At 56.2% G+C, this 22,929-nt stretch overlaps 1 protein-coding gene across 2 annotated transcripts in view; it reads left to right on the top strand.

Moving 5' to 3' along the window:
- CFAP77 (cilia and flagella associated protein 77) overlaps positions 1-22,929 on the top strand; it is a 121,772-nt gene that overhangs the window by 47,655 nt on the left and 51,188 nt on the right. For both annotated transcript variants that reach the window (XM_059410465.1, XM_059410464.1), the window contains exons 2-3: positions 21,772-21,871; positions 22,408-22,636. In XM_059410465.1, the coding sequence (XP_059266448.1) occupies positions 21,772-21,871; positions 22,408-22,636 (329 nt within the window). The remainder of the gene's footprint in view (positions 1-21,771; positions 21,872-22,407; positions 22,637-22,929) is intronic.

Below are 22,929 nucleotides of genomic sequence, written 5' to 3'. Positions count from 1 at the left end.
GAGCAGAAAGTGTGGGTGTCATTCTGGGGCCCCTCACCCGCCCGTGGTGCTCCCGGGCCCCTGACATGAGGTCGACTCTCTCCTTTCGATCACTTCCTATAGGTCCACAACCACCCCTGGGTCAGCAACCAGGCCCTCAGCTCTTGCGCGGGTGGCTAAAGCTTCTTCTCAAAATCCCACGTGTCTTCCACTCAGGGACGCTTGGACTTTGTGCTGTAAACGTGAGGGTCGGTGCCGGGAGTCCCGGCCGGTTCAGGTCATTCTGTTTTAAGGGGAGTATGATTTTTACTCGAAAGATACGTTGCATTGGACTAAAGTTTTTTAAGACTTTATTTATTGGGGGCGCCTGGGTAGCTCAGTCGTTAAGCATCTGCCTTCAGCGCAGGTCATGGTCTCAGGATCCTGGGATCGAGCCTCTCATCGGGCTCCCTGCTAACTCTCTCCCACTCCCCCTGCTCGTGTTCTGTCTCACTGTGTCTCTGTCATATAAGATTGAACACTGGATGTTTTTGTTCCCCCCAAATTCATATGTGGAAATCCTAACCCCTAAGATGACGGTCTTAGGAGGGCGGTACCCTTGAGAGGTGATTCTCCTGACTTGGAGCCCGTCCGTCGGGGATTCGTGTCCTTACAAAAGGGACCTTGGAGAGCTCCCTCGCCCTCTTGCTGCCCCGTGAGGACCAGCTAAGTGCAGGCCAGATGTAACCCGCAGAGGGTTCTCACCCGGCCCAGCTGCCGGTGCCTTGATCTCGGACTCCCCAGCCTCCAGAACCCTGAGACGTCACGGTCTGCTGTACCCCGTTACCGCAGCCTGACGGACTAAGACAAACACGCGTCCGATTGCTTGCTGATGTGTGGGGGTCAGTACCAGATTCTGAATGACTATGATGAGGATGACCACTGCCTCCGGCCCTCCCCCGAGGGGGAACTGGGGCTTCCTTCCTGTCACTCCGGCCCCACTAGGGCTTCCAGATAACATATAGGCTGTCCAGTCACATCTGAACTCGAAACAAACAATGCATGCATAGTGAGTGTGTCCCGTGCGATATTGGGGACACATTTATACTAAAAAATGATTCACTGTTTGTTTGCAACTTGAATTTAGCTGGATGTCTTGTATTCTTCTATTTGCTACCTCGCAGCCCAGCACCCAGCCAGACCCCTCTGATGGCTCCCATTACTCTGCGCCGGGCCCACCTGTTTCCTCCTTTCTGTGCCATCGTTAGGGCCGAGAGTGGTGTGTCTCATTTCAGCACCCCCAGCGCGGAGCACCCCGCCTGGTACACGCCGGGCGGTAGAACTTGTCTGCAAGTAGGCGTCGAGTGATGGCCCCAGGGAGGTTTTGGCACTTATGTGCTGGGCCCCTCAGCGCGGCCGCGGTGGGACCGGTCCTCCGTCACACTTAGGCCAACGCGACAGCGAGTGTGTCCGCCTGCAGGCGGATATGAACGTGGGCGTAACCACGCTCGGCTCCCTTCTCCTGAGCGGCTGGCGCGTGCAGGCACGGACTGAGCCCCACGAGATTGCTAGGGTCTTCCCAGTTGGGACCCACGCCCACAGCCACTTTGCAGGTTCTGATTCTCGATGAAGGTTCTCTTCTCCGATTCCCGTGACTCCCCCTCGAGGAAGTTCCTACTTGCATCCCCGTCTTATAACTGGGGACACGGAGGCAAAGAGCGATGCAGTCACGTGCTCACGGTTGCTTGACTGGGGAGTGACAGAGCTTGGATTTTGCAGTCGTGGCTCCTAAACCCACACATTGAATTTCCAAACTGTGCGCACGTCGGGATGACGTCCGGTGTCTGGAGAGAGCCATTCCAGGCCAGACCAGCTGTGCGAAAACCAGGTGGTCCATACACATGTCCCTGGAGCTTTCCTGGCCCAGGTGGGTGGCGCCCAGCTGGACAGGACTTGGCGCTGACAGTCAGGGCCAAGTCCTGTCCAGCTCCAGAGGGCCCCACAGGTCCCGTCGCCTCCTCCTCTGATGAGCCCAAGTCCATCGCCCGCCCTGGAATCGTGGTTAGGGTGCCCGCGTGTGTTAGAACTCCTTTACAGAATCGGGGTTTGTCTCTTGTAAGGGCTTTCATTTGACGCCACTCTTGGTCCGTCAAACATGAACTGCGTTGTGCATTTTAAGATACGTATCCCTTTTCATTTAAGCAGGGAATGCATGTGGTCCCAAGGATGACTTCCCCAGGAAAAGTCTGCTTTTCCTAGTCACTGTCTGCGTGGCTTTCTGTTGGACAGTCGGGCGCTCAGGAAGGCCTTGGGCTTCCTCCGCTCGCCCCTTCTTCTGTTCATTCATTCACTCCGACATGAAAGTTACCCAGCGGTGACGCTGCCCGCCCCCATCCCAGGAAGGAGCATGGCTCCAGCGGAATGGGAAGAATGCGGGGGTTCAGAGGGCACTGCTGAGCCGGGTTCCTATCCCTCGAGGATACCAGGGATCAAAGGCCACCGTGGAAATGTTCTAAGCCCTTTCAAGGTCCTAACAAAGGGGTTTCTGAGAAGTTCAGTCATTAGGACCAGAGGCGAGCTCACAGACGGGCTGCCAGGGCAAGCGTGAGTAGAGTTGTGGCAGCAGACTCCTCTGGGCCGAGAACCATTTGGGAATTAGGAAATGCATGAGAATTCACGCAGCGATAACGGACAAAGGCGGGAACGGCACCCCCGTGCCCACGGCACGTTGCTTAGGAGGGTTTCTCGGAATTCGTCAAAATTGGACCTGACTGCTTATGCCTTTCCAATTGATCTACTAATTATATTTCTTCGAATTTTATATCCCTGACCCTTGTAAAAGGATTGCATTGAAGGCGTGTTTTAAGCTGCTTTTTAATAAGTCAATAAGAAAGCTCAAAATTATTTAAAGCTTCTTAAAGAGGATTATATTTGATTTCTTAGGGGAATTCTGGGGTGTGGAACAGTAAAGATGCTCCATCCGTCTGAGATCCTCTGACACTGAGGAAGCACATCATTTAAGACGAAAACTTTTAACCATTTTATTGTTGGAAAGGAGATGACAATTCTGCACAAAAAGACTTTTCTACATACCGGCCGCCGTAACCGGGCCTCGGGTCTTCGAGGGGGCAGGGATGGCACCTGAAGGTTTCGATCAAAGGTGGGGACTCTCTTCTGAGGCTTGTTCCCCACCCTTTAAAATGAGGCTTTTCTGACATTCTGAAGCAAACAGATCCTGGGGTATCTGGGAGAGCCCAGTCCGGACGTCGCGGGGAAAAGCACGTCCGGGCGAGAGCACATATTTAATTCTCGTTCCTCAAGGTCGCATTTACCACTGGGGCCCGGTTCGAAGCCTGGTCTGCCATGGGGACCGTCACAGGACCCAGGGGGGTTCTAGTCTCACGGCTGAGGGGACACTGGGGTGGGGAGGAGGCCTGCCGCGGGTTGGAGCAAGTAATTCTCTCCGAACGGCCCTAGTGCTCGCCAGTCCGGAATGCCCTGGTCAAGGGGGAGATCCAGGGGTGATGGGCGGGGAGGAGGGAGAGGTTAGGGGCAGGGAGAACGAGGAAGCCACGTGACACCAGCCTGCAGGTTTCTCTGCACTGAATCACCTTTGGAGACGCTGCAGGCTGAACAGCCCTGGTAGCCAGCGCTGACAGGACTGTCAATCCAGACCCTTGTCACCTCCTGCCAGGTGTGCCAAACCAGACTCCTGGGGCCCCTGGCCTCCTGCTCTCCCTCCCAGTCCCTCCTGTATCACCCAGTCTGACTCTCCTAACTGCTCTGCGCCAATCATCTCACGACCACTGACCCCAACCCAGCAGGACGCCCATCCCCCGTTCCCGGAAGGGAGCCCGGCAGAGCCTGGCCCCGCTGCCCATCTTTCCCTGGTCAGTGGACCATCTTCTGCGGCTGTGTTTCCTGGTCATGCCTTCCCACCGTCTGGGCACATGCTGTGAGATGCCACCCGTATCCCTCTGGTCAGCACTCCAACTCCTTCTGAGATGCTGCCTCTTCCAGGAAGTCTGCCCCAAAGCTGGCGGGCAGCCAGCCTGCTCCCTCCTCAGCAATCCCACAGCCTGATATACTCATGATGCCGAGAGACCCCAGGAATCTGCGTGCCCTAGCCTCCGTGGTCCCGTGGCCACACGCTTCCAGGAACGCCCCTCGCACGTTAGTGCTGGAAAAGTCCACCTCTCCCCTCACCCCACTTCACACAGCACGTGCTCCGGGAAACCTTCGCTACATGATCCCCCACCCCCACCCCCCCGGGACGGGGATGGCGAGCTACTTCCAGCTTGGGGTCCCGAGAACCTTGCTTATCTACCTCTTGGAGCTCCTGTCTCCCCGTGAACTTTAATAAGGGGCACACACATGACGTCAGCCCCAGGAGATGGAGTTTGGCTTGTCCTGATACAGAACTTGGCACCGAGGTGCTTCCTCTGACATCCGTTTGGTCAGCGCTGTGAACGGAGGGTGCCCCTGCCCCACGCTTGTCAGTGTGGGTGGCTGGATGGTGCTGTGCGTCGTGTTGCTGGAGGGCGCGGTGGGTTGATTCTGTCCCCCAAGAGGATATGCCTAGTCCTAACCCCCAGCACCTGCGAATGGGAACCGAATTGGAAATAGGGTCTTTGTAGGTATCGTCAGATTAAGGATCTGGAGTTGAAACCTTACTGGATTCCGGGTGAGCCCAATGACTAGTGTCCTTATAAGGTACCGGGGAAGGAGAGTGGCACACAGCTGCATCAGGGCAGGGGGGGACCTAGGGGCAGAGGGTGGCGGGAGACCTCGCAAGCCAGGGAATGCCAAGGATGGCTGGGGGCCACCGGCAGCCACAGGAGCACCGGACGCGTTCTCCCGGAGGGCCTTCAGAAGGAAGACCCCTGCTGACACCTTGATTTCAGGCTTCTTGCTCCCAGAACCGGGCGAAAGCCAGTTTCTGTGGTTTAAAGCCCCCAAGCTCGTGGCTGTTTGTTGCAGCAGCCCCGGAGAACTACTAGAGAGGAGAAGGTTCAGGGCCATGGAGAGGCCTTCCTGACTGGCCTGTCCTGTGAACCTGTCCTCCTCAGGCCCCGGGGACAGCTGGGGCCACAAGCAGTCTCTTACACCCACCTCCCACCCAGCGGTGCTGAAGACAGTGAGGAGGGTTGGGTAGACGGGAGAGGCCCCAGCCAGGGCGAGCCCAGAGTCAGGCATGCCCGGCCTCCCAGCCCTGCCTCTTACCTGGGTGGCCCCGGGCATGCCTGTCACTGTTGAGCACTAATCTGTGACACTGGGCGAAGAACAGACCTGCTTCATAGGATACGATGAGAATTCATCCATCCGTCCGCCCGTCCGTGTGTCCGTCCCCTCATCCACCCACCCATACATACATATATACGTCTATTCATTCATTCATTCATTCATTCATTCATTCATCCGTCCATCCATCCTTCGACGAAGATTTGAGCACCTACTACGTGCCCCGAACAATTCTAGGCACTGGGGACAGAGCAGTGAGCAGCAGCTCGGTCCCTGCCCCAGGAAGCTCCCGTGTTCCGAAGGAGAGAAACTCGGGGACCGCAGCTCATCAGTCACGTACGCAGTTGACAAGCGTGTGGAGAAGCACCCTGCGGGGGTGGAGATGAGGGGAGGCTGCGGCACAGTGTCATGTGAGAGGTCAGGTCGGAGAGGGTCGTCCGCGGTCAGCGGGCGTCAGGCGCTGAGCCCTGGCCAGGGCATCGCGCAGAGGACCGGCTCAGCCCCCAGGAGCTGTTCGTGCTCGGCTTAGCCAGCTCGGCTGCTGTCACAAACTGCCACAGACGGGGTGGGCCAGGGCGACGAGGGCTTAAACCGCACACATGTGTTTCTCACAGGTCAGGGTGCCGGCCCCACTGGCTTCTTGGTGAGGGCCTTTTCCCCAGTTTACAGATGGCTGGCTTCTCCTCGTGGCCACACACGGTGGGAAAGGGGCGAGCTAGCCCTCTGGCCTTTTCTTCGAAGGGCGCTAATCCCATTCAGGGAGACTCTGCCCTCATGACCTAATCACCTCCCAAAGGCCCCCCCTGCCAAAGCCATCATGCTGGGATTAGCTCTCAGCGTAGGAGTCTGGGCGCCAGGAACGGTCAGCCTCAAGTCCAGAACGAGTCCTGCTCCCGCTGTCCTGCCTGCCCCCACGGGGTGCTCTGTGCCTCCTATTGTCCTGTGTTCTGTTTCAGTCCGTCCTGGCTTCCTCCCTCGGGCATCCCGAATGCCAGGCCAGGCATGGGGGGGGAGCGGAGAGGTGAAGCCACCGGCTCACAGGGCAGTGTGGCGGGGGTCCTCCTTCTGAACCAGTGCCCCTGGAGAGGGGCTGCCGAGGGGTCCTGCCTGGGCCTCCTGCCTCCCCTCACTCACCCTGCTCCTGTTGGAACCATGAAATAGACCAGATGCTTGCGATTTCTTTGAAAACAAATTGGAGAGCGGAGATGGGAGATGGCGGCGTTGGAGCGAGGAAGCGCATTCTGTTCTGTTCTTCTCAGGTCTTAGCACTCTGCCACTTCCAGTCCCCAGGGGCTGTGGGCGGGGGTGGTGGGGGGGGTCACCGCTGGGCGGTAAAGGGCTAGCCCAGCTGGTTGGAATGTCCACACCCTCCCCGGTCCAAAGAAAGGACCAGGGGCCCAGCTCCTCGGACGTAAACCTCCAGCCTCTCAGCCCGTGGCAAGTCCTGCCTGATGAGAACGTCTGGTTTAGCCGGGGTTGGGCTGAGCCCCCTGGGCCAAGCTAACAGTGTGACTTATGGTGGGGCCCTCGGGACACATGGTGTGGGTTCGAGCCCTGGAGGGGCTGGAGACTAAGGTCAGCCCTCCTCCGGGTGATCAGCCTGTCCGTGTGACCCGCTCCCAGTAAAAGTCCGGACACGAAGGCTCGGGCAAGCTTCCTTGGTCGTCAGTGCTCTGCCAATGGTCACATGTCAAACCTTGGAGAAGTACGCGCGAGTCACACAACCCCCGGGGAGAGACAAGCCCTGGCTTCTGTCCGTGTCTGTAAACCACGATGGTGAGAACTGTGGCTTCTCTGAGATCCTTCCGGTGAGTCACGGAAGCTGAAGATGGCCTTGGGACCCCCGCAAAGGGAAGCCCAGCGTTGGGCCTCCGCTCATCCCCGAAGCCACGGCACGGGGCCAAGGGACAAGGTAACGTTATTAGCTCTGTGGGCCAGAGTGGGTCCACCCAGTGGACCGGGATGTAGCTGACCTGGGGGGTGCGCTCTGGCCAACGCAGGGGGTGCCTCCCCCCTCCCCCCACGCCGCCGCTCTGTCGGTGCTGATGGCCCTGGGTGTGCGTCCAACCCTCCAGACTTCAGAAAGTGCCCCCTCGGAGATCAGTGGATTCCTCGAGTCAGCAAAACCCTACTGGCTTTTATTACTTTGGGCAAAATAACATTCGCTCCTGAAGAAGCAAGAGCTGCCCGTGAGGTCTGTGGACCGGAGGTGTCCTGTTCGAGAAGATACGAGGGACCAGGGACAAGACGCGGGAGGCGCCTCTGAGGCAGGTGAGGTGCGCACCGGCTTGGGTGGTAAGGACAGAAGTCCCGGCTGAGGAAGAGAGGCCTGGGCCTGGCCCTTTAACACCCGGATGACGGAGCTCATTTGCATTTAGATCTCCTCCCGCTCCGCTCCCTCTTTTCATCTAAAGACAAATCCTCACAAAAGGCTGCTTAATTAGACCAAATTAGATTTCCGCTCAGCAGCTTGTCATTCATTACAAAATGCTGTTCTTTTTCTATTTTGGTAATTACAGGCCGGTCTGTACGAGTTAGTAAGCATTCACTCCAGCCGGCGAGTCTGACTAGCATTCCTGATTCTGTGCGCAGAAGAGGAAAATTATTCAGTTGCACCAAATCTGTCTATTTTATAAGTTGGATCAAGACCATCGCCGGAGTCTTTTACAATAATGAGTATTCTCCGTCTTAATTCTTTAATGATGAATTGTAGGAGCAGCCCAGAGCTTGGTAATTTCCAAGACTAAAAGCTAAGTACAAACAGATTTCACATGGAGCAATTAGGCCATACATTTGAAATCTTCACCTGAGTTATGCAGCCCTATTGGTGTAAGAAGCCACCCATTAAATCATTTAGAACACAGCCCCTCATCCTCCCCGAGTATCGATCAGGCGTCGTGTGCACTGAGCGCCTTCCGGGGAGCGCCGATCTCTTTCCCACCACGCGTTCCCTCCTCCGAGTCCGGAGCCGTAGATGCAGACACAGGACGGTGAGGGCACCGGGAAGGCCTCGCAGGCCTGGGCTCGGTTTGGCCGATCCAGGGTCTTCAGGACCACGTGCCCCACCCGCCCTCCGCCCGCTGCCCTCGGCGCAGCTCAGCATCTAGACAGCGTCCCACGAGTCAGGGGTGGTTCTCAAAGTGGCTGCCGCGTGTGCTGGAGAAGCCATGGGCGGAGTTCCGTCCGGGGGTGGCCCAGGCGGCTTTGCTGTGGTCAGTCTGGTTGAGGGCAGGCGGCCAGAGCCCGTGCGGCAGGTGGAAGTGGCACAGGCCCCATCAGGTGTCTCAGCGTTGCCACTCGTCCCTGTCCCATGAACTTACTGCGCGAGGGGCCCCGTGGGCTCTCCTCACACGCGCCACGAGCTGACAATCGGGAGTGCGGACACCGGGCCCAGATCAGGCTGGCTCCGAAGCTCTCCCACGGACTGTCCTGCCTTCCCAAACTAAAGACCTAGACACGCGGATGTGGGGCGCAGACCCAGGTGTGCTCCAGAGAAACAACGGCAGAGCCAGATGGAGCCCTGGGAATCAGCCAGCTGTGCTACAGATGGGATCACGGAGGCCAGAGAAGGGGAGAAGGAACCTCCTCAGGGCTGCCCTCCTGGACTGACTCTCTCCTTTATCCGCTAGCCTCCCCCCAGCTCCTGGTTCCTGTCATAGCTGCAAGACGGAAACTGCCCGGCTCTGGGGTTCCCGCTGATTCCAGAAACAGCAACCTTCCTGTGGGGCCCCCTGTGGGGCAGCGCTGGCCTTTTCCCCTTTTTTGCCCTCAGAACTCCACCTCCCTGGAGAATCTGGGAACATGTCCCCTGCCCCAGACAGGCTCGGTCTGGGAACGAGCACTAGAACCCGTGTCCAGAACACAAGCCGCCGGCACTACTCACTGGCACTCGGTCGCATGAGCATTCCCCAAGTGTGTGTTGAAGACCTACTGTGCGCCGGGGACTCTGCGCTGAGCGGGACAGAGCTGACCCGGGCTCATGCAACGGGTGGGCAGCTGAGCGAGCTGTGGCCGAGACCCCGACCCCATCGGTCAGCTAGAGCGAGGCGGGTCCAGGGGAGAACACATGAGATCACGTCACCGAGGCGTCTACCTCGGGGCTGCCGAGTCGGGGGCTTTCCCGAGTCAGTGACATTTAAGGCAGGAGTTGGCGCGAGCCCCAGGAATGGGTGACGGAGAGGTGACTGAGAGGCGGATCTACTGAGGTTTCCTTCTCACAGCAGGCTGAGACTCGTTAACTCAAAAGCCCTTCGGTACCCACTTTTACATATCCAGCTGTTTTAAAAAGAGCCCAAACAAGCGGATTTCTAGCCATTTAGGGCCTGCATGCTTTGCCTTCAAGTGACACCAGCAGCTGCTAGCCATTAAGACAGAGCCTCGTGTCCACAAGACCCCAAGCTGCTGCTGCCCGCTGGAGCCTGGAGAGCCAGAGGCCCTGCCTTGCTCACCCGGACGCCTGAGCCCCTCTCGGAGGCCCTCCCGCCAGAGTTCCTGTGCCCTCCTCCCCTTCTGGATGGGGGCCCCTCACCCGTAAGCCTCTGGACAGCCTCACCCTGTGAAGGATTTCCTTTGGGTACATCCCAAGGGGCAGCCCCTAGAGCTTGTGCGTTAATGCCTCTTGAGGTCAAATCTTTTCCCTCCTTGATCAGCTCAAACCCCTGCACTCACTCCCTACACTCTGTCCTCTGCAACCAGATTATCATCCATCTCTGTTTGCTCCCCGGGGCCCTGCACCTCGCCAGCGGCTGCCACTGCCTGTCCTGGAGGAGGAGGTGTTGCTTGGGTTCCCCGCATCACCTTCCGGGCACGGCAACCCAGAGCCAACCAGAAAGCAAGCCCACAGCCCACGGAGGGGGAGCAGGGGGCCCCGTCCCCCAGCCCCCCAGCCTCCCAGCCCCCCAGCCCCGTGCGGCCATCAATAGCCAAACTTATTAACAGGCTTGCCTCCCCCAGCCTCTTCCTCCGCTTCCGCGACCCGCTCTGCTAACAGGTCAGCTGCCATTTTGTGTTAAACTCCTTCTCATTTATTACAATACCAGTTTTTTATTGACATGGAAATAAAACTTACAATCAATGAGATATTATGAAATATACATCAAAACAGAAGTCACCGGAGCTGGCGTTTTCATCTGTTCTCGGGAAGGAACAAGGGTGGGGGGGGCGGGAAATACTGAACATTTTTCTTCCCTATTACATGATGCGATTTTCAATGAATCTATAAAGAAAATGAAAACATAAATAGAGTAACCAAACAGAATGATCCTTGGAGCTGTCAAAACTTAAAACAGTTCAGTTTCCCTTTGATTTCTGTTTTAAGTTTTGAAAAGTACATAGATCATTCTCTGCTTTTTCTTTTTCTTTCTTCTCTCTCTCTCTCTCTTTTTTTTTTTTTTTTTTTTTTTTGGTGGGGAGGCTCTTTCTTGAGTCTGGTCCCTCTGTAGTCCTGGGTCCGCTGGCTTTGACCCTTGGCAGCTGGAGTGACTGAGTCACCGGATGAGTATGTCGTTTATCCGTCCAGCCAACGGCTCCCTGTCGGTGGGGCGGCCCCCGGTCTGCTGCTTACTTCTCAGCAGTCTGGAAACGTGCCCCTTTGCTTGTTGGGCGCTACATCAAAGTGGGTGCAGAGGTGTTTCTTCCCTTTACGGAGACAGCAGTGTGCTGGAGAAGGGGAGGGAGGAGCCCGTCCCAGCAGGTGCGCGCCTACTGCGTGCTCTGTGCCCCTTGGCACCTCGTCTCGGGTATCTCATTTAAGTCTGGTCTTTCCACTCGAGGTGGGCGTGGCCGATGACAGACAGAGACCCCAGCAGGTCCCCCAGTCACACGGTGAGGACGATCAGAGTCTGGATTCAGACCCCATCTGTCTGCACCGGGTGGACCTGGGGAGGACCCCCCAGATGGCCTCGCCCAGAGACTCTCATTTTTCTCTGAAAGACGTAGAGCCCACTCTTTAGAAGAAGCCTGATGTGGAGACGCCCATAATAAAACACGGATCTTAGCAGCCGTTTGGCTGGTTCAGGAGGAGGGCTGCACGCTCCGGGGACCCTCTCCTTGCCGTCCACCTCAGGGAGCCGGCACTTCTCTGTGAGCCAGGGGAGACGCGTGGCAGTTGGTGGGAAAGTCACTGATCTCCTACAGTGTCTCCCAGTGTGAACAAGGCAGGCGCCGCGGGGAGCAAAGTGGATGGACACCAGCTCTCAGGTCTCTGGACTCCCAGTCCAGGACTCCTCCTTGCCCACGGCAGCCTCCCAAAAGTAAGGCCACATGAGGCCCAGGCGGGATGTGATGGGAAGTAGAACCCATCAAGTCCACTGGCCCTTGGTCAGCTTTGGAACAACTACCTCGGGAAGACCGAAAAGCCTCTAACAGACGTGCCTTCGCCAGCTTCCGGTCATGCAGCCACCAGAGACAGCGATGAGGCCACACGGCCCACGGCTAACATCCTGCAGCTCCCGCTGAGACACCGTCCACCCCCAGCCACGCAGCCGCGCCTCCTTCAGGTGGAGCGAAGTTTCCAACGCCTTCTGCTGCTGTGGGATACACATTTGCGTTTCTCTCCCTTCTCGTCCCAAAGAGAGAAAAGAATTTCTTAAGTTGCTCGGGTGGGAGGCGTGGCACATCCTTCCTGCGGACACACTGATTTTTTTCTTTTTATTGAGTCAACATTGACATAAAATTAACCATTCACCATTTGTAAGGGGACAGTTCAGCGGTATTCAGCAACGCAGTGTCACGCGGTCACACCTCTGTTCCAAGACATGTACATCACCCTAAAAGGAAATCCCATCGCCATCCCCCTCTGGCCCTGCTCCTGGGCAATCACTGATCTGCCTCCTTTCTCTGTGGATTTGCCGATTCTGGCCATTTCATGGAGACAGAATCACAGACTGTGTGGCTTCTGTGTCCGGCTTCGTTTCCCTTAGCATAACGCTTTCAAGGTTCGAGCGCGGTGCAGCGTCTATAAGGACTTCATGCCTTTTTTGTGGCTGACTAATAGTTTACTGTAGATCTAGCACATTCTGTCATCTGCTCATCGGCTGACGGACAGCGGGCTGGTTTCCATCTTCTGGCTACTGTGAGTCATGCTGTTGTGAACCTACATGAGCTTGAACATCTGATTTCAATTTCTTTGGGCGTCTACCTAGGACTGGAAATGCTGGGTCAGCTGGCAACTCTGCTGAACTCTTTGAAGAGCCATCAAATGGACATAGGAATCTTCCAGCTGCTTCTCTGTTGACACGAATGCAGAGCTGTTGGTAATTCGAAATAGCGGTGAGGCTAATGAAGACCACTAGCTCGTATGCCCACTTTTTAATTAAGAACCTATGCTCACAGTTTGCCCTGCGTTATGAAATGCTCCAACAAGCCTGTGAGCCAGGGACTCTGAGTATCCCTACTTCACAGGCTCAGAGGTTAAGCAACTTGCTCGAAGTCACAGGGAGTGGAGAAGCTGGAATTCCAACCCAGGTGGTTTGGCCCAAGATCGCCAAACTGTTAATGTCTCGGGAACGTTCCAAATGATTTCCGTTTGGATCCGGACTGCCACGGGGTACCGGCCGGCAGCAGCAGCTCTCCGCTCCTAATGATGCCCGGCTCAGACTATTCTGGAAACAAGCTGGCCTTCCTTGAGCCTGCCCCAGCGGTGGGCCTCTGGAGTGGGCCTGCCGGGGACCCCGCCTCAGACCACCACTGTGCACCACCCCTAAGTCACATATGTGACGTCTGTCTGGAAGAGCGTGACGCCGAGGGACTTTTCTCCACGGCATTTAGCTTTATTCCTTGTTTCTTCAGAAAACAGTGGGTTCATCAGGCCCTGCTCTGTGTCCACCGTGGTTCGAAGTCACCACGTTCACTCCTCTCAGCCGCAGACTGGAGAGGTGGTGTCGTCTGCCCATTTCCCAGATGAGGAGCATTGGGGCACAGGTCGCATGGGTGTAAGTGGCAGAGCCGGTCTGAGAGCCATGCCTGTGAGCAGAGGTGATCCTGGCCGCCTTCCTGGAGGCACCGTCTCTTTGAGGAGCCCTTGGTTCTGCCTGGGAGGAAAAGTTTCTGGGACAATGAGACCCCTCAGAGAGCAGTGTGCGGCGTCCATAATTCCGATGACACCGGAGCCAGTTTCTTTTGCTTTCATTAAAACAAAACAAAACAAAACAACACCCAGATCATGGTGTTTTCTCCTGCCAACATCTCACGTTTGCCTTTTTCAAAACGCTGCGCATTTCCCCCTCATCCACCTAACCCTGCTGTTGAGTTACGGGTCCCCGGAGGCCGCGGGCTCGGAGCGACGCATCCATGCACTTTGCTGTCACCGACTTCTCCGAGTGTAATCACACATGAAGCTAAGTAGCAAATAAATCTCTCGCTCTCATAAGCCGCACAGCGAGATCATGTAAATGCAAATGAAGGACCTGGCTTCAAGCTGTCGGCGGGGGAGGGGAGGGAGCGCGGGGCCCCGTCACCGTGACCGCCTCACCGGCAAGGCCCATCCGTCAGCTGCAGGAACGGTCCTGGCAGCTCCGAGGGAGAAGGGAGCCCGGGGCCGCCCCAGGGAGATGCAGGAGCCAGGCCAGGGGCGGCAAAGCACAGGCAGCCCGGGCCGGCCGGCCGTGAGAGCGGGGGTGGCCCGGCAGGTGCGGTGGGGACTCCCCACAGCCTGAGCTGGAGACCCACTGGGTAACCCCAACTCTAACTCCAGCAGCAGCCGAAGCCACACACACTCAGTGCGCCCCGGGGAGGAATCACAGGTGAGGAAGCAGTGGCCAGAAGCACTCGGTGACTTGCCCAAGGTCACACGGGAGGCGGCAGAGCTGGGGCTCAGTTCCGTGTGACATTAACAAGCCGGCTCCCTGGATCCTTATGCTCAGCCCGCGGCACCCCCCATCCCGGGGCGGCCAGCTTGGTCCCCATTATAACCCCTGCCATTGTACTAATGCGGGACAAACCCGTAACTGTGGCCCTTGGCAGATGCACAGGAAATAGAAACGTGTGCTTTAACTCCACCTTTTGACTCTTTCATTAATAAAAGAGACTGCTCGGCACCCTTCGGAAGGCCCCTATGTCTAACTACACACCCTCCTGCAATCGGTTCCGTTGTGTTTCCTTCCAGTATTTTTTTCAATGAAGCTTTTTTAAAAAACACAGTTGTAACGGTAGTATATGTAAAATTCTGGATACTGCTGTTTTTTTTTTTTTTTCACTTGACATTATTTTATACGCCTTTGATCATATATGGATGTGGTCCTCCTATGTGTGTCTTTTTAGGATCATTATTCGGTGTTCAACTGCCACTCTCACACAATGTACATGGTTCAAAGAATCTGGCTTCTAAGACGGAGCCGGAGTCCTTTGATGCCTAATGCACCTTATTTCACATGATTGTTTATCTGAGGTTCTCATTATGGAAATAAATAAATATCCTCTATGCTAATCAGGGTCGCAATTTGCATTTATATTGTGCTTTTCATTCGAGGATCTTAAGTTGTTTTATAATAATGAACGATCCCTCCATGAGCACCATGGTATGGGGTGTGCATGTGCACGCCCGGGTATAGCGACAGACAGATATTTATTTAATAACTCCCAGGCAATAACTGTGGGATTTCATGTAACTACACTTGAATAGCATGCAGGAAAGTGAGTGAAGGCTTTTCAGCCGTCGGACAAACACTCGTTTCGTTCAGACGCTGGGCTAGAGGGTTAATGAACTACATTCTGTCTGGCAGGGGCCAGTGGGAGGGATTCCACTACGGGGATTTCTCTGGCGGGACAGAGTATCCGCAGGAGGGCTAGATCCCAGGCACTGGGCTTCCAGACCCAAAGCCCATCTTGGAAAATGCCCTCTGTTCATTTGTCCAGAGTCAGACCCAGTTCCGGCCAGCCAAGAAATCAAGGCAACTCATCTCCCCCGCCTTCCCCTCTTGGCTGGGAAACAGGGGCTGGATAAGAATTTTCAAAAGTAGATCGGGTGGGAAATTCTTAGACTAGAAGTGCAAGGCCAGCTCACTTGTGAAGCTGTTCCGCGGAGAACCGGCTCTGGCAAGGCTCCAGGGCTAGGGGCTGTCCTTCCGGCCCACAGGTGACTTCGGAGCAAGGTGACAGCCTGAAGGGACCACCCCCTGGACTTTCCCCGGAAGCCCCAGTGGTCCTCCTACCAGGGACTGGTGCACCGAGGGCGCTTCTTCACGCTGGGAGGGGAGGGTGCCGCCTGCCCAGCCTGGTCCTGACCCCTGATCCGGGGCCGGTGTCCAGGGCCTGGTCCTTCATGCAAGCGTCGGAGGGAGCTGTGTGTCGTGCAGAAGGAGCCCAGAGAATCCCAGGACCCCTGGGACGGGGAGAGAGCTGGTTTTAATTAGAGCTGAGAGACGGGAACTAAGATAGCAAGGGATGACATCTTAATGAGGTTTAATGAAGCTGTCTGCTGATGGGGACATCTGTCACCCAGAGCTGTATTCCAGCCAAGCCACTTTGTGACAGAGCAAACTCGGAAAAAGGCACAGTTTGAATGCTGCTGAGGAGGGCGGGGTGGTCTGATGCAGAGCCCGGATCCTGCTCCCGCCTCCGAGCGCCTCTTGACTCGAGCACCTCGACGGCCACGAGGGAGCCCGGCTCCTGGGCTGTATTTCGGTAGCGTCCCGCGGTTCACGCGTCCCGGCAGTGCGAAGCTGAGGGTGCCTGTTTAAGGACCTTGGGGATTTTGCAGGAGCTGCCTTAGAATTCTGCCCTCAGACACAGGAAATGCCCGAGGGGTGTAAAGCTGCAGGCAGAAAGGGGTTCACCGGTCCCTTCTCTTCCTGAGCCTCAACTTCCCCACCTGTCCACTGGTGATGATGTGACCTCCCTCAAAGAGCTGCTGGGAGGCCGGCTGTGGGGTCGGCACATCTGAGAGAGCTGAGTGTTACCTCGGCTGCTGCATTTAATACCAGGGTGGCCTTGGGCAGGTGTGAACCTGTGGTTTTCCCATCTGTGAAGTGGGGTTGGCAGGGTTCAGGGAGAAGCACGAGAAGTTCTCAGGACGGTGAGTGCTCAGTAAAAAGGTTTCCTAAACGAGAGCACATAACATGAGCTCCTGGCAGGAAGGAGGTGCTCAGTAAGTGTGAATTGTCTTCCTCGTTCCTTTCTTTACTTCTGCAGCAAAGAGAGTGTGGTGGTTCCGAGGGATCCCGGTGTGGGGAAGGTGCTTGCAGCCTTCACATGGCCCAACAGCCCAGCCATGCCATCTGCCCCAGGACCTTTGCACATTCCAGTCTGAGAGCTGTTGCCTCTGGGATGTCTCTCATCCTGTTCTGAGCTGGGAGGCAGGTAGCTTGGGGGACCTGAGTGGCTAATCAAAGCTGAGATGTGTGGCCAAGCTCATCGATTTCATGGATATCAGAGCAGGGTTGCCATGGCAAAGCAGGGGATCAGCAATTACCTTGCATTTCAATAGCAGCTGATCTCAGATGTCTGTCGCGACTCGCTTGCCTGCATCTGGAAGTTCAGGGTCAGGAGCTCTGAGCACCTGCTGGCTTCACACAGCTCCCCTGAGGTGCCCAGAGACCTGCAGCACTCTCTGCCAGGCAGCCTCTGTCTGTAGTCTTCTAGAAGGCCTCTGTGCTCAAGCGGGGGAAGGAGGCCCAGATCAGCGCCAGGCTCTTCCGCCTCTGGCTCAATGCTCCTTCCTGCTTCCAAGAGGCCCCTCAGAGAACGCTTGGCTCCCCACCCCTCCCTGGCTGACCCACTGGAATCCTCTTCAGGTCAGCTGTCTCCACAATGCTAAACCAAGGTCCGCGCCTTTCTTTCTTTCCCTGCCCACTTTTTCCTGACACGGTCAGGACTTCCCATTGTGCGTGCAGGTCACATCAGGCCTCCTGGGTTTTCTGAAGTGGCAGCTCTTCCCACAACCCCAAACTATACCTGAAGACAGGGACTTGACCTGGGGCCCTCCTGGGCATAAGGCTAGCCTGTGTGGGAGGAGGGGCGGTGCCCGGAAGTCAAAGCCACGCCCCCCTGCGTGAGGGGCAACTTGCCTGCAGAGCCCCGCCTGGCGCTCGTGGGAGGGTGAGGAACCGTTCATGCCCACTGCCAAGTGGGTTCGAATCCTGCCTTGTCCGCTCACGAGCTCTGCGTCCAACAAGGCCCTAAAGCTGTCTGGGCCTCTGTTTCTCCACCCAGCCGGGACAGTAGGAACAACTTTGCGGGATGATTTTCAGCATTAGCGGGGATGGAGGTGAAGAAGCCTGGCGCGTGGTCACCGTGATTACAGGGGTCACTGGGGTCAGCGGCGTTGGCACAAGGCGGGCCGGTGAGCTCGTCTCATCAGTCACCTGGGCTGGTCATGGGTGAGTCCACTGCTCCTCTGGGCATCTACTTGTGAACACAGGGGCCCCAAGGCACTTGACCTCTAGACCTAAAGGACCGAGCTGCCAAGGGCCGATTTCAAGCATGGGAGTTTTGGGGGGTGGGGGGAAACCCAGGAAAAGGTCAGGGAGCACGCCTGCCCTACTAGCCTGGACAGATGCTCTGCGCACAGCTCCATGGTGTTCCGGACATCGGCCCTGGGACCCTTTGGTGTCTTACAGGTGGCCCTCTTGGATGCTGGGCGGAAGCAAGGCCGGCTGCAGGGCTAGAAGGCTGAACCCCCTTCCCTGCTGAACTCTCGGGGAGCTCTACCCATTCCCTTTGGCGGGTACCCCAGTCTGGAAAAGTTAGAGCAAACGACAAAACCAACACTCGGGGAATTCTGGATGTGAACCCAACGTCGCAGAAGCGCATAGCAGAGAGCCCTCCGGGACCTAACAAATGGCTTTTGCGTGGCTACTGCTGTTTCTCTCGTGCCGGGGCCTCCATGACGCTGGCGTGAAGGGGGCGCTCCGCGTCACTCAAGAACACAGTGCTCTTTCGATCTGTGGCCAGACGAATGGTTCTGAAGGAGGCCAGCAGGCAGGACCCACATCAGGTCAGGAAGCAGCGGGACCAGCACTCCCGAAGCCCCCTTGTGCTGCTCTTAGCCGCCACCCAGCCCCAAGGGCACCTGAGTGCATGTGCCTTGCGTGTCTGGCTTCTCTCATTCTGCGCTCCATGCGAAAGCTGCCGTGTGGTTGTATGTGACTATGTCTTCATTGTTGCTGTAGTGTGGGATTTCCTAGCCTCAGCACTATTGGCATTTGGGGCCAGATAATTCTTCAATGTTGAGGGTGAGGACTGTATTGTGCCTGTAGGATGGTCAGTGGTATCCCTGGCTTCCAGCCATCACATGGAAGGTAGAACTCCTTCCCAAATTATGACAACTCAAAATGTCTCCAACATCCCAGAGGTGTCCTTTGGGAGGCCAAAACTATCCCTGATTGAGCATGGCAGCTGGGGAGTGTTCTATGGAATGAATATGTCACAAGTTTTTTTATCCACCTATCGTGGCCATTTGGATGGTTTCCAGTACTTGGCTATTAGGAATGGAGGCGCTGTGAGCGTTCTTAGACATGTCTTTTTTGAACATGGGCACTCGTTTCTCTTGGGTGCCTAGGCGGGAACTGGGTTGGGTTACCAGGTAGGCATATGTTTAGCTTCAATAGATACTGCTACACAGCTTTCCACGCTGGCTGTTTTCAACTTCCCACCAGTTGCGTCTATATTCTGGTTGCTCCACATTCTCACCAAGAGTATTGAGTTTTTACTTTGCATTTCTCAGACATTACACAACTTGATATATGGGTCTTGGCCACTTGGACATCCTCTTAATGAAGTGCCTGTTCAAGTCTCTTGCTCACCCTTCTGTAGGACTGTCTGCCTTTTTTTTTCTTATTGATTTGTAGCAGCTCTTTATATATGATGGATAAGTCTTTTGCAAGATATATGTATTGTAAATATCTTCTCTCACTCTATGGACTTAGATTTTTAGAGCTAGAGGCAACCCGTGCTTGGTACAATTGACTAGTGTTACTTTTCAGTTGTCCGTTTTGCAAAACAACACATTTCCTAGGGGCAAAGACTGTGAGTCTGCTTTGTTCACCTCAGAACCCCCAACACAGGGCTTGGTGCACAGTAGGCACAAAATAAATATTTATGGAGTGAAAGAATGGGTAAACCTCCCATTGGGATGTTTCTTGCAGCCTAAGGCTTCAAAGTCTGTGGGCAGTCGTTGATTTCCGGGGAGCTCTTGGTCAAAAGCGCAGAGACAGGCACCTGCCAGCTTCTCTGCTTCCCTGCCCCACCCCCCGAGCACCAGCATAACAGCCAGCGCCTGAGTCTGTCTGTCGTTCCTTTGCCAGCTGGAAATCTGCCCACCTGCACCTGCCCTGAGGTGGGGGGCTCTCCTGGAGAAGCCACATTTTAATTAACTTCCCCTGCAGTCACCGGAGAGGCCAGATCATTTTCATAAACAAATGAGAAGCCAGATCTTTGTCTGCAGCTCAGAGTGAGTCTTGCAGAAGGAATTCAGAGCAAACCACGAACCACACAGCAGAGGCTCCGTGCGGCTGCCTGGAACCCCGAGCTCTGTCCCTCTCAAAGGGGGACAGGCCTGGTTTTGAGATGGGGAAGAAGAGGCAGAGCAATGTGCAGAAGAGAACGGATGGGGTCTCCACGGAGGCATTTCGTTCGTTCATTCCCTCCATCCTTACTCACCAGCGTCTGTTGTACGCTGCGCACAAGGATAAAGGGGTGAGCGCGGGGGAGGAGGGGGTCGCGGGAGGAGGGGTCGCGGGAGGAGGGGCAGAATCTCTACACTTTCTTCTCAGTTTTGCTGTGAACATAAAACTGCTAAAAAAAAAAAAAAAAAGATCTATCTTTAAAGAGCTTAAAAACATTAACCTTAAAACAGATAAAGACTGAGAACACATTTTACCAGGGGAGACAGACATGAAGCTGATCGCCATGCAATTAATGACTTAATTACGCCGCTTTGTCATTTCTAACGGCTTCACTGATGTACATACAGTTCACACGCGGCACAATTCACCCAAACAAAGTGCCCAAGCCTGTGGCTTTTCGCATATTCCCAGACTTGGGCAAGCATCACCATCGTGGGTTTTAGGGTCCCTCTCAGCCATCACCCCGCACCCCGAGCATCCCATTCCCATCTCCCTCCCAGCCGGAAGCCACCACGAATCTACTTCCTGTCTCCATGGACTTGCTGTCTGAGACATTTCACGTCAGTGACCTTCAGCGATATGTCATCCTCGGTGGCCGGCTCTCTCCGAGTGTAAGCGTCATACTGTCCAAGCCCGTCTGTGCCGCGGAGGTACTATTGTGTGATTTTGAAAGTGCCCTGTAGGTAGAGCTCATGATGCCATATGACAGGGAAAGTTGTCTGGACTGAAGGCAACCCGGGAGGGCTTCCCAGAGAAAGAGGTTTTTAATCTCAGGCATTTATTGAGCACCTGCAATGTGCCACCAGCAGAGGGAAGGCGACACACGTCATGCTTCTGGCTGCGTGGGAATTTATAATCCAGGCATGCTGGCTCGTGGGTCTTTGTTGAACTGGTGGATCTGAACGTGGGCTGGAGATAGACGGCTTGGGTTCAAATCCCGGCTCGGCCACTTGCTGCTGTGTGGCTTTGTGCAAACTGCCTGACTTGTCTGTGCCACAGCTTCCTCATCTGAGAAACAGGGTGGCGATGGGTTCCACCTCACAGGGGGGTTGTGAGGACCCAGCACGAGAAGCCTAGGAAGGACTGAACGCTGTGTCTGGGACTCAGTGGGAATCCAGCCAGGGCTCGATAAAGCTGAGAAGGAGATGATCTACGTACCATACAGGGTAGGACCTCTGCCTCGGGAGCCGCTCACTCCTCTGAAGAGGGGCGGTGTCGTCTACTCTAATGACTTAGAGCCCTGGCGGGGGGCCAAACACACCGGCGTGTGAAACCCATCCTGTCCCTTGGGAGCCCGGATCACGACCGTCTCTCTAGGCATCGGCTTCCCTGTCTATAAAATAGGGAAGTCGTGCGGTCGGTGATAGGGCAGTTTTGTTCCTACAACCCCCTTCTGGGGGACAAGGAGGAGTCTGCCAGAGACCCAGAGAGTGAGGAACGCTGTCCAGCCACTGGGAAGCCACTGGGAAGGCGATAGTGGGCCTTGTCCCCGTATCCCCACGGCGGTGAGGATTCGAGGAGGCATCGATGTCCCCGTGAGCTGCAGGGACCGGGATACAAGCCATCTTGGGTAGGAATAAAGAGTCAGGTAGGGAAGGTGCCGCTCCGTCCCCCACGGGGCCTCCGCGCCCAGGCACATCCTGTGGTGGTGAGTGACAGCCCGTCCCAGCCAGGCAGATCTGGGCTGGGTCCCCCAGTGCAGCTGCTCGGGGGCGGGGACTTGTCCCTCCTGCTCCACCAGACAAACGCGCCTCCTCTGTGAAGACCTCAGGGCCTTCCTGACCTGACCTGCTCGCTTGTCCCTCGGCACGAGCACCCCGGCAGGCTTCTCCAGCGCGTGTCTCTGGGCCCCGCTCAGGGAGGGCTCTGCCGCCGCACCCTCGTGGCCCTCCAGGTCGCCCACAGGGCCTGGGCCCCCGCGAGCGTCCAGTGACTCCTGTTGCTGACTTTGTCCTATGTGGTCAGTCTGGGGTCCCGCTGCTCACTTCTGCTCTCTGTCTTTCCCCAACAGGCTGAGCTCGGGAAGCCCCGAGAGAGAAGCTGCAGTTTGCCGGGAGTTGATTTTAATTATGGACTCTACACCCGGGGACTGGATGGAGGTGTCCCCGCAGGTGAGCCAGCAGACTCTGCAGCCCCAGGGGACCTGAGCTCTCAAGCCAGGCAGGCGGCCGTGCTCCGGGGACAGAGCCAAGAGTCACGGGGTCTCACGTGCTGGTCCCACGGCACGATTCTGGTAGAAACCACAGTCGGGGCTTGGCCAAGACGGGGGTGTCCAGGCAGCGTCCTGGTCGGAGGTAGCAGGGAAGTAGCCCAGGCCCCAGCCGCGGTGGAACACGGATCCCGGGCCAGACTGTGCTCTGCACGGTGCGAGCTTCGAGCACAGACGGGCTCAGCGCCAGCCCTCTGATGGCCCCGAGGAGGTGAAGGCCGGACAAACCCAGCAACTCAAAGGTTGCTCAGGTGCCCTCTGGGATCTCGGGGAATCCTGGCCCCTCCTTCCCAGCAGGCCAAGCAGGGCTGTCCCGCAGCGGGCTCTGGGTTGACGGGAAGGGACGCACGCCCCAGCTTCTTCTCAGTCAGGTGCCCCCGGTGGCTTCACCTCCCAGACTGACCGCCGCTCCATGGTGCTGTCTCGCCCTGCCCCCAGCCATCGGACACTGGAATGTGTTTAAGCAGCAGCCCACCTGCCCCCATGAGCTGACCCGGAACTACATCGCCATGAACCGGGGGGCAGTGAAAGCCGGCCTGGTCACTGCTCGGGAGAATTTCCTCTACCGTCAGCTCAACGACATCCGTATCAGTGACCAGGAAGACCGGCACGTCAAGAAGGACCTGCCCTCTCTCCCGCCAAATATGACGTTTGGGACCCCGGCACGGTAAGGGGGCTGGCACTCAAGGTTCTTTGCTTCACCATGGGGCGGGAGGGCGCTCAGAGGTGTCTGAATTAGGGAACAATGTGGGGCATGACCTTTGACTCCAGGAAGGGGTGAGTGTTCCAAGCCTGGTCAAGCAGTGTATCTCACAAACGTCGGTCCCAGTGATGGGTTCAGCAGCAGACACATAGCCCATGTCCCAACTCTGGAAGGCAAGACATTCTACAAAAGCAGAATGTGGTTGCGTGTCATCAAATCTCCAATCAAACTGCCTTGATTTTTTTTTTTTTTTTAGT

This window comes from Mustela nigripes, chromosome 9, assembly GCF_022355385.1.
Source record: "Mustela nigripes isolate SB6536 chromosome 9, MUSNIG.SB6536, whole genome shotgun sequence".
NCBI lineage: Eukaryota > Metazoa > Chordata > Mammalia > Carnivora > Mustelidae > Mustela > Mustela nigripes.
The sequence above is the reverse complement of the archived record's forward strand: the minus strand, read 5'-3'. Positions and strand labels throughout refer to the sequence as shown.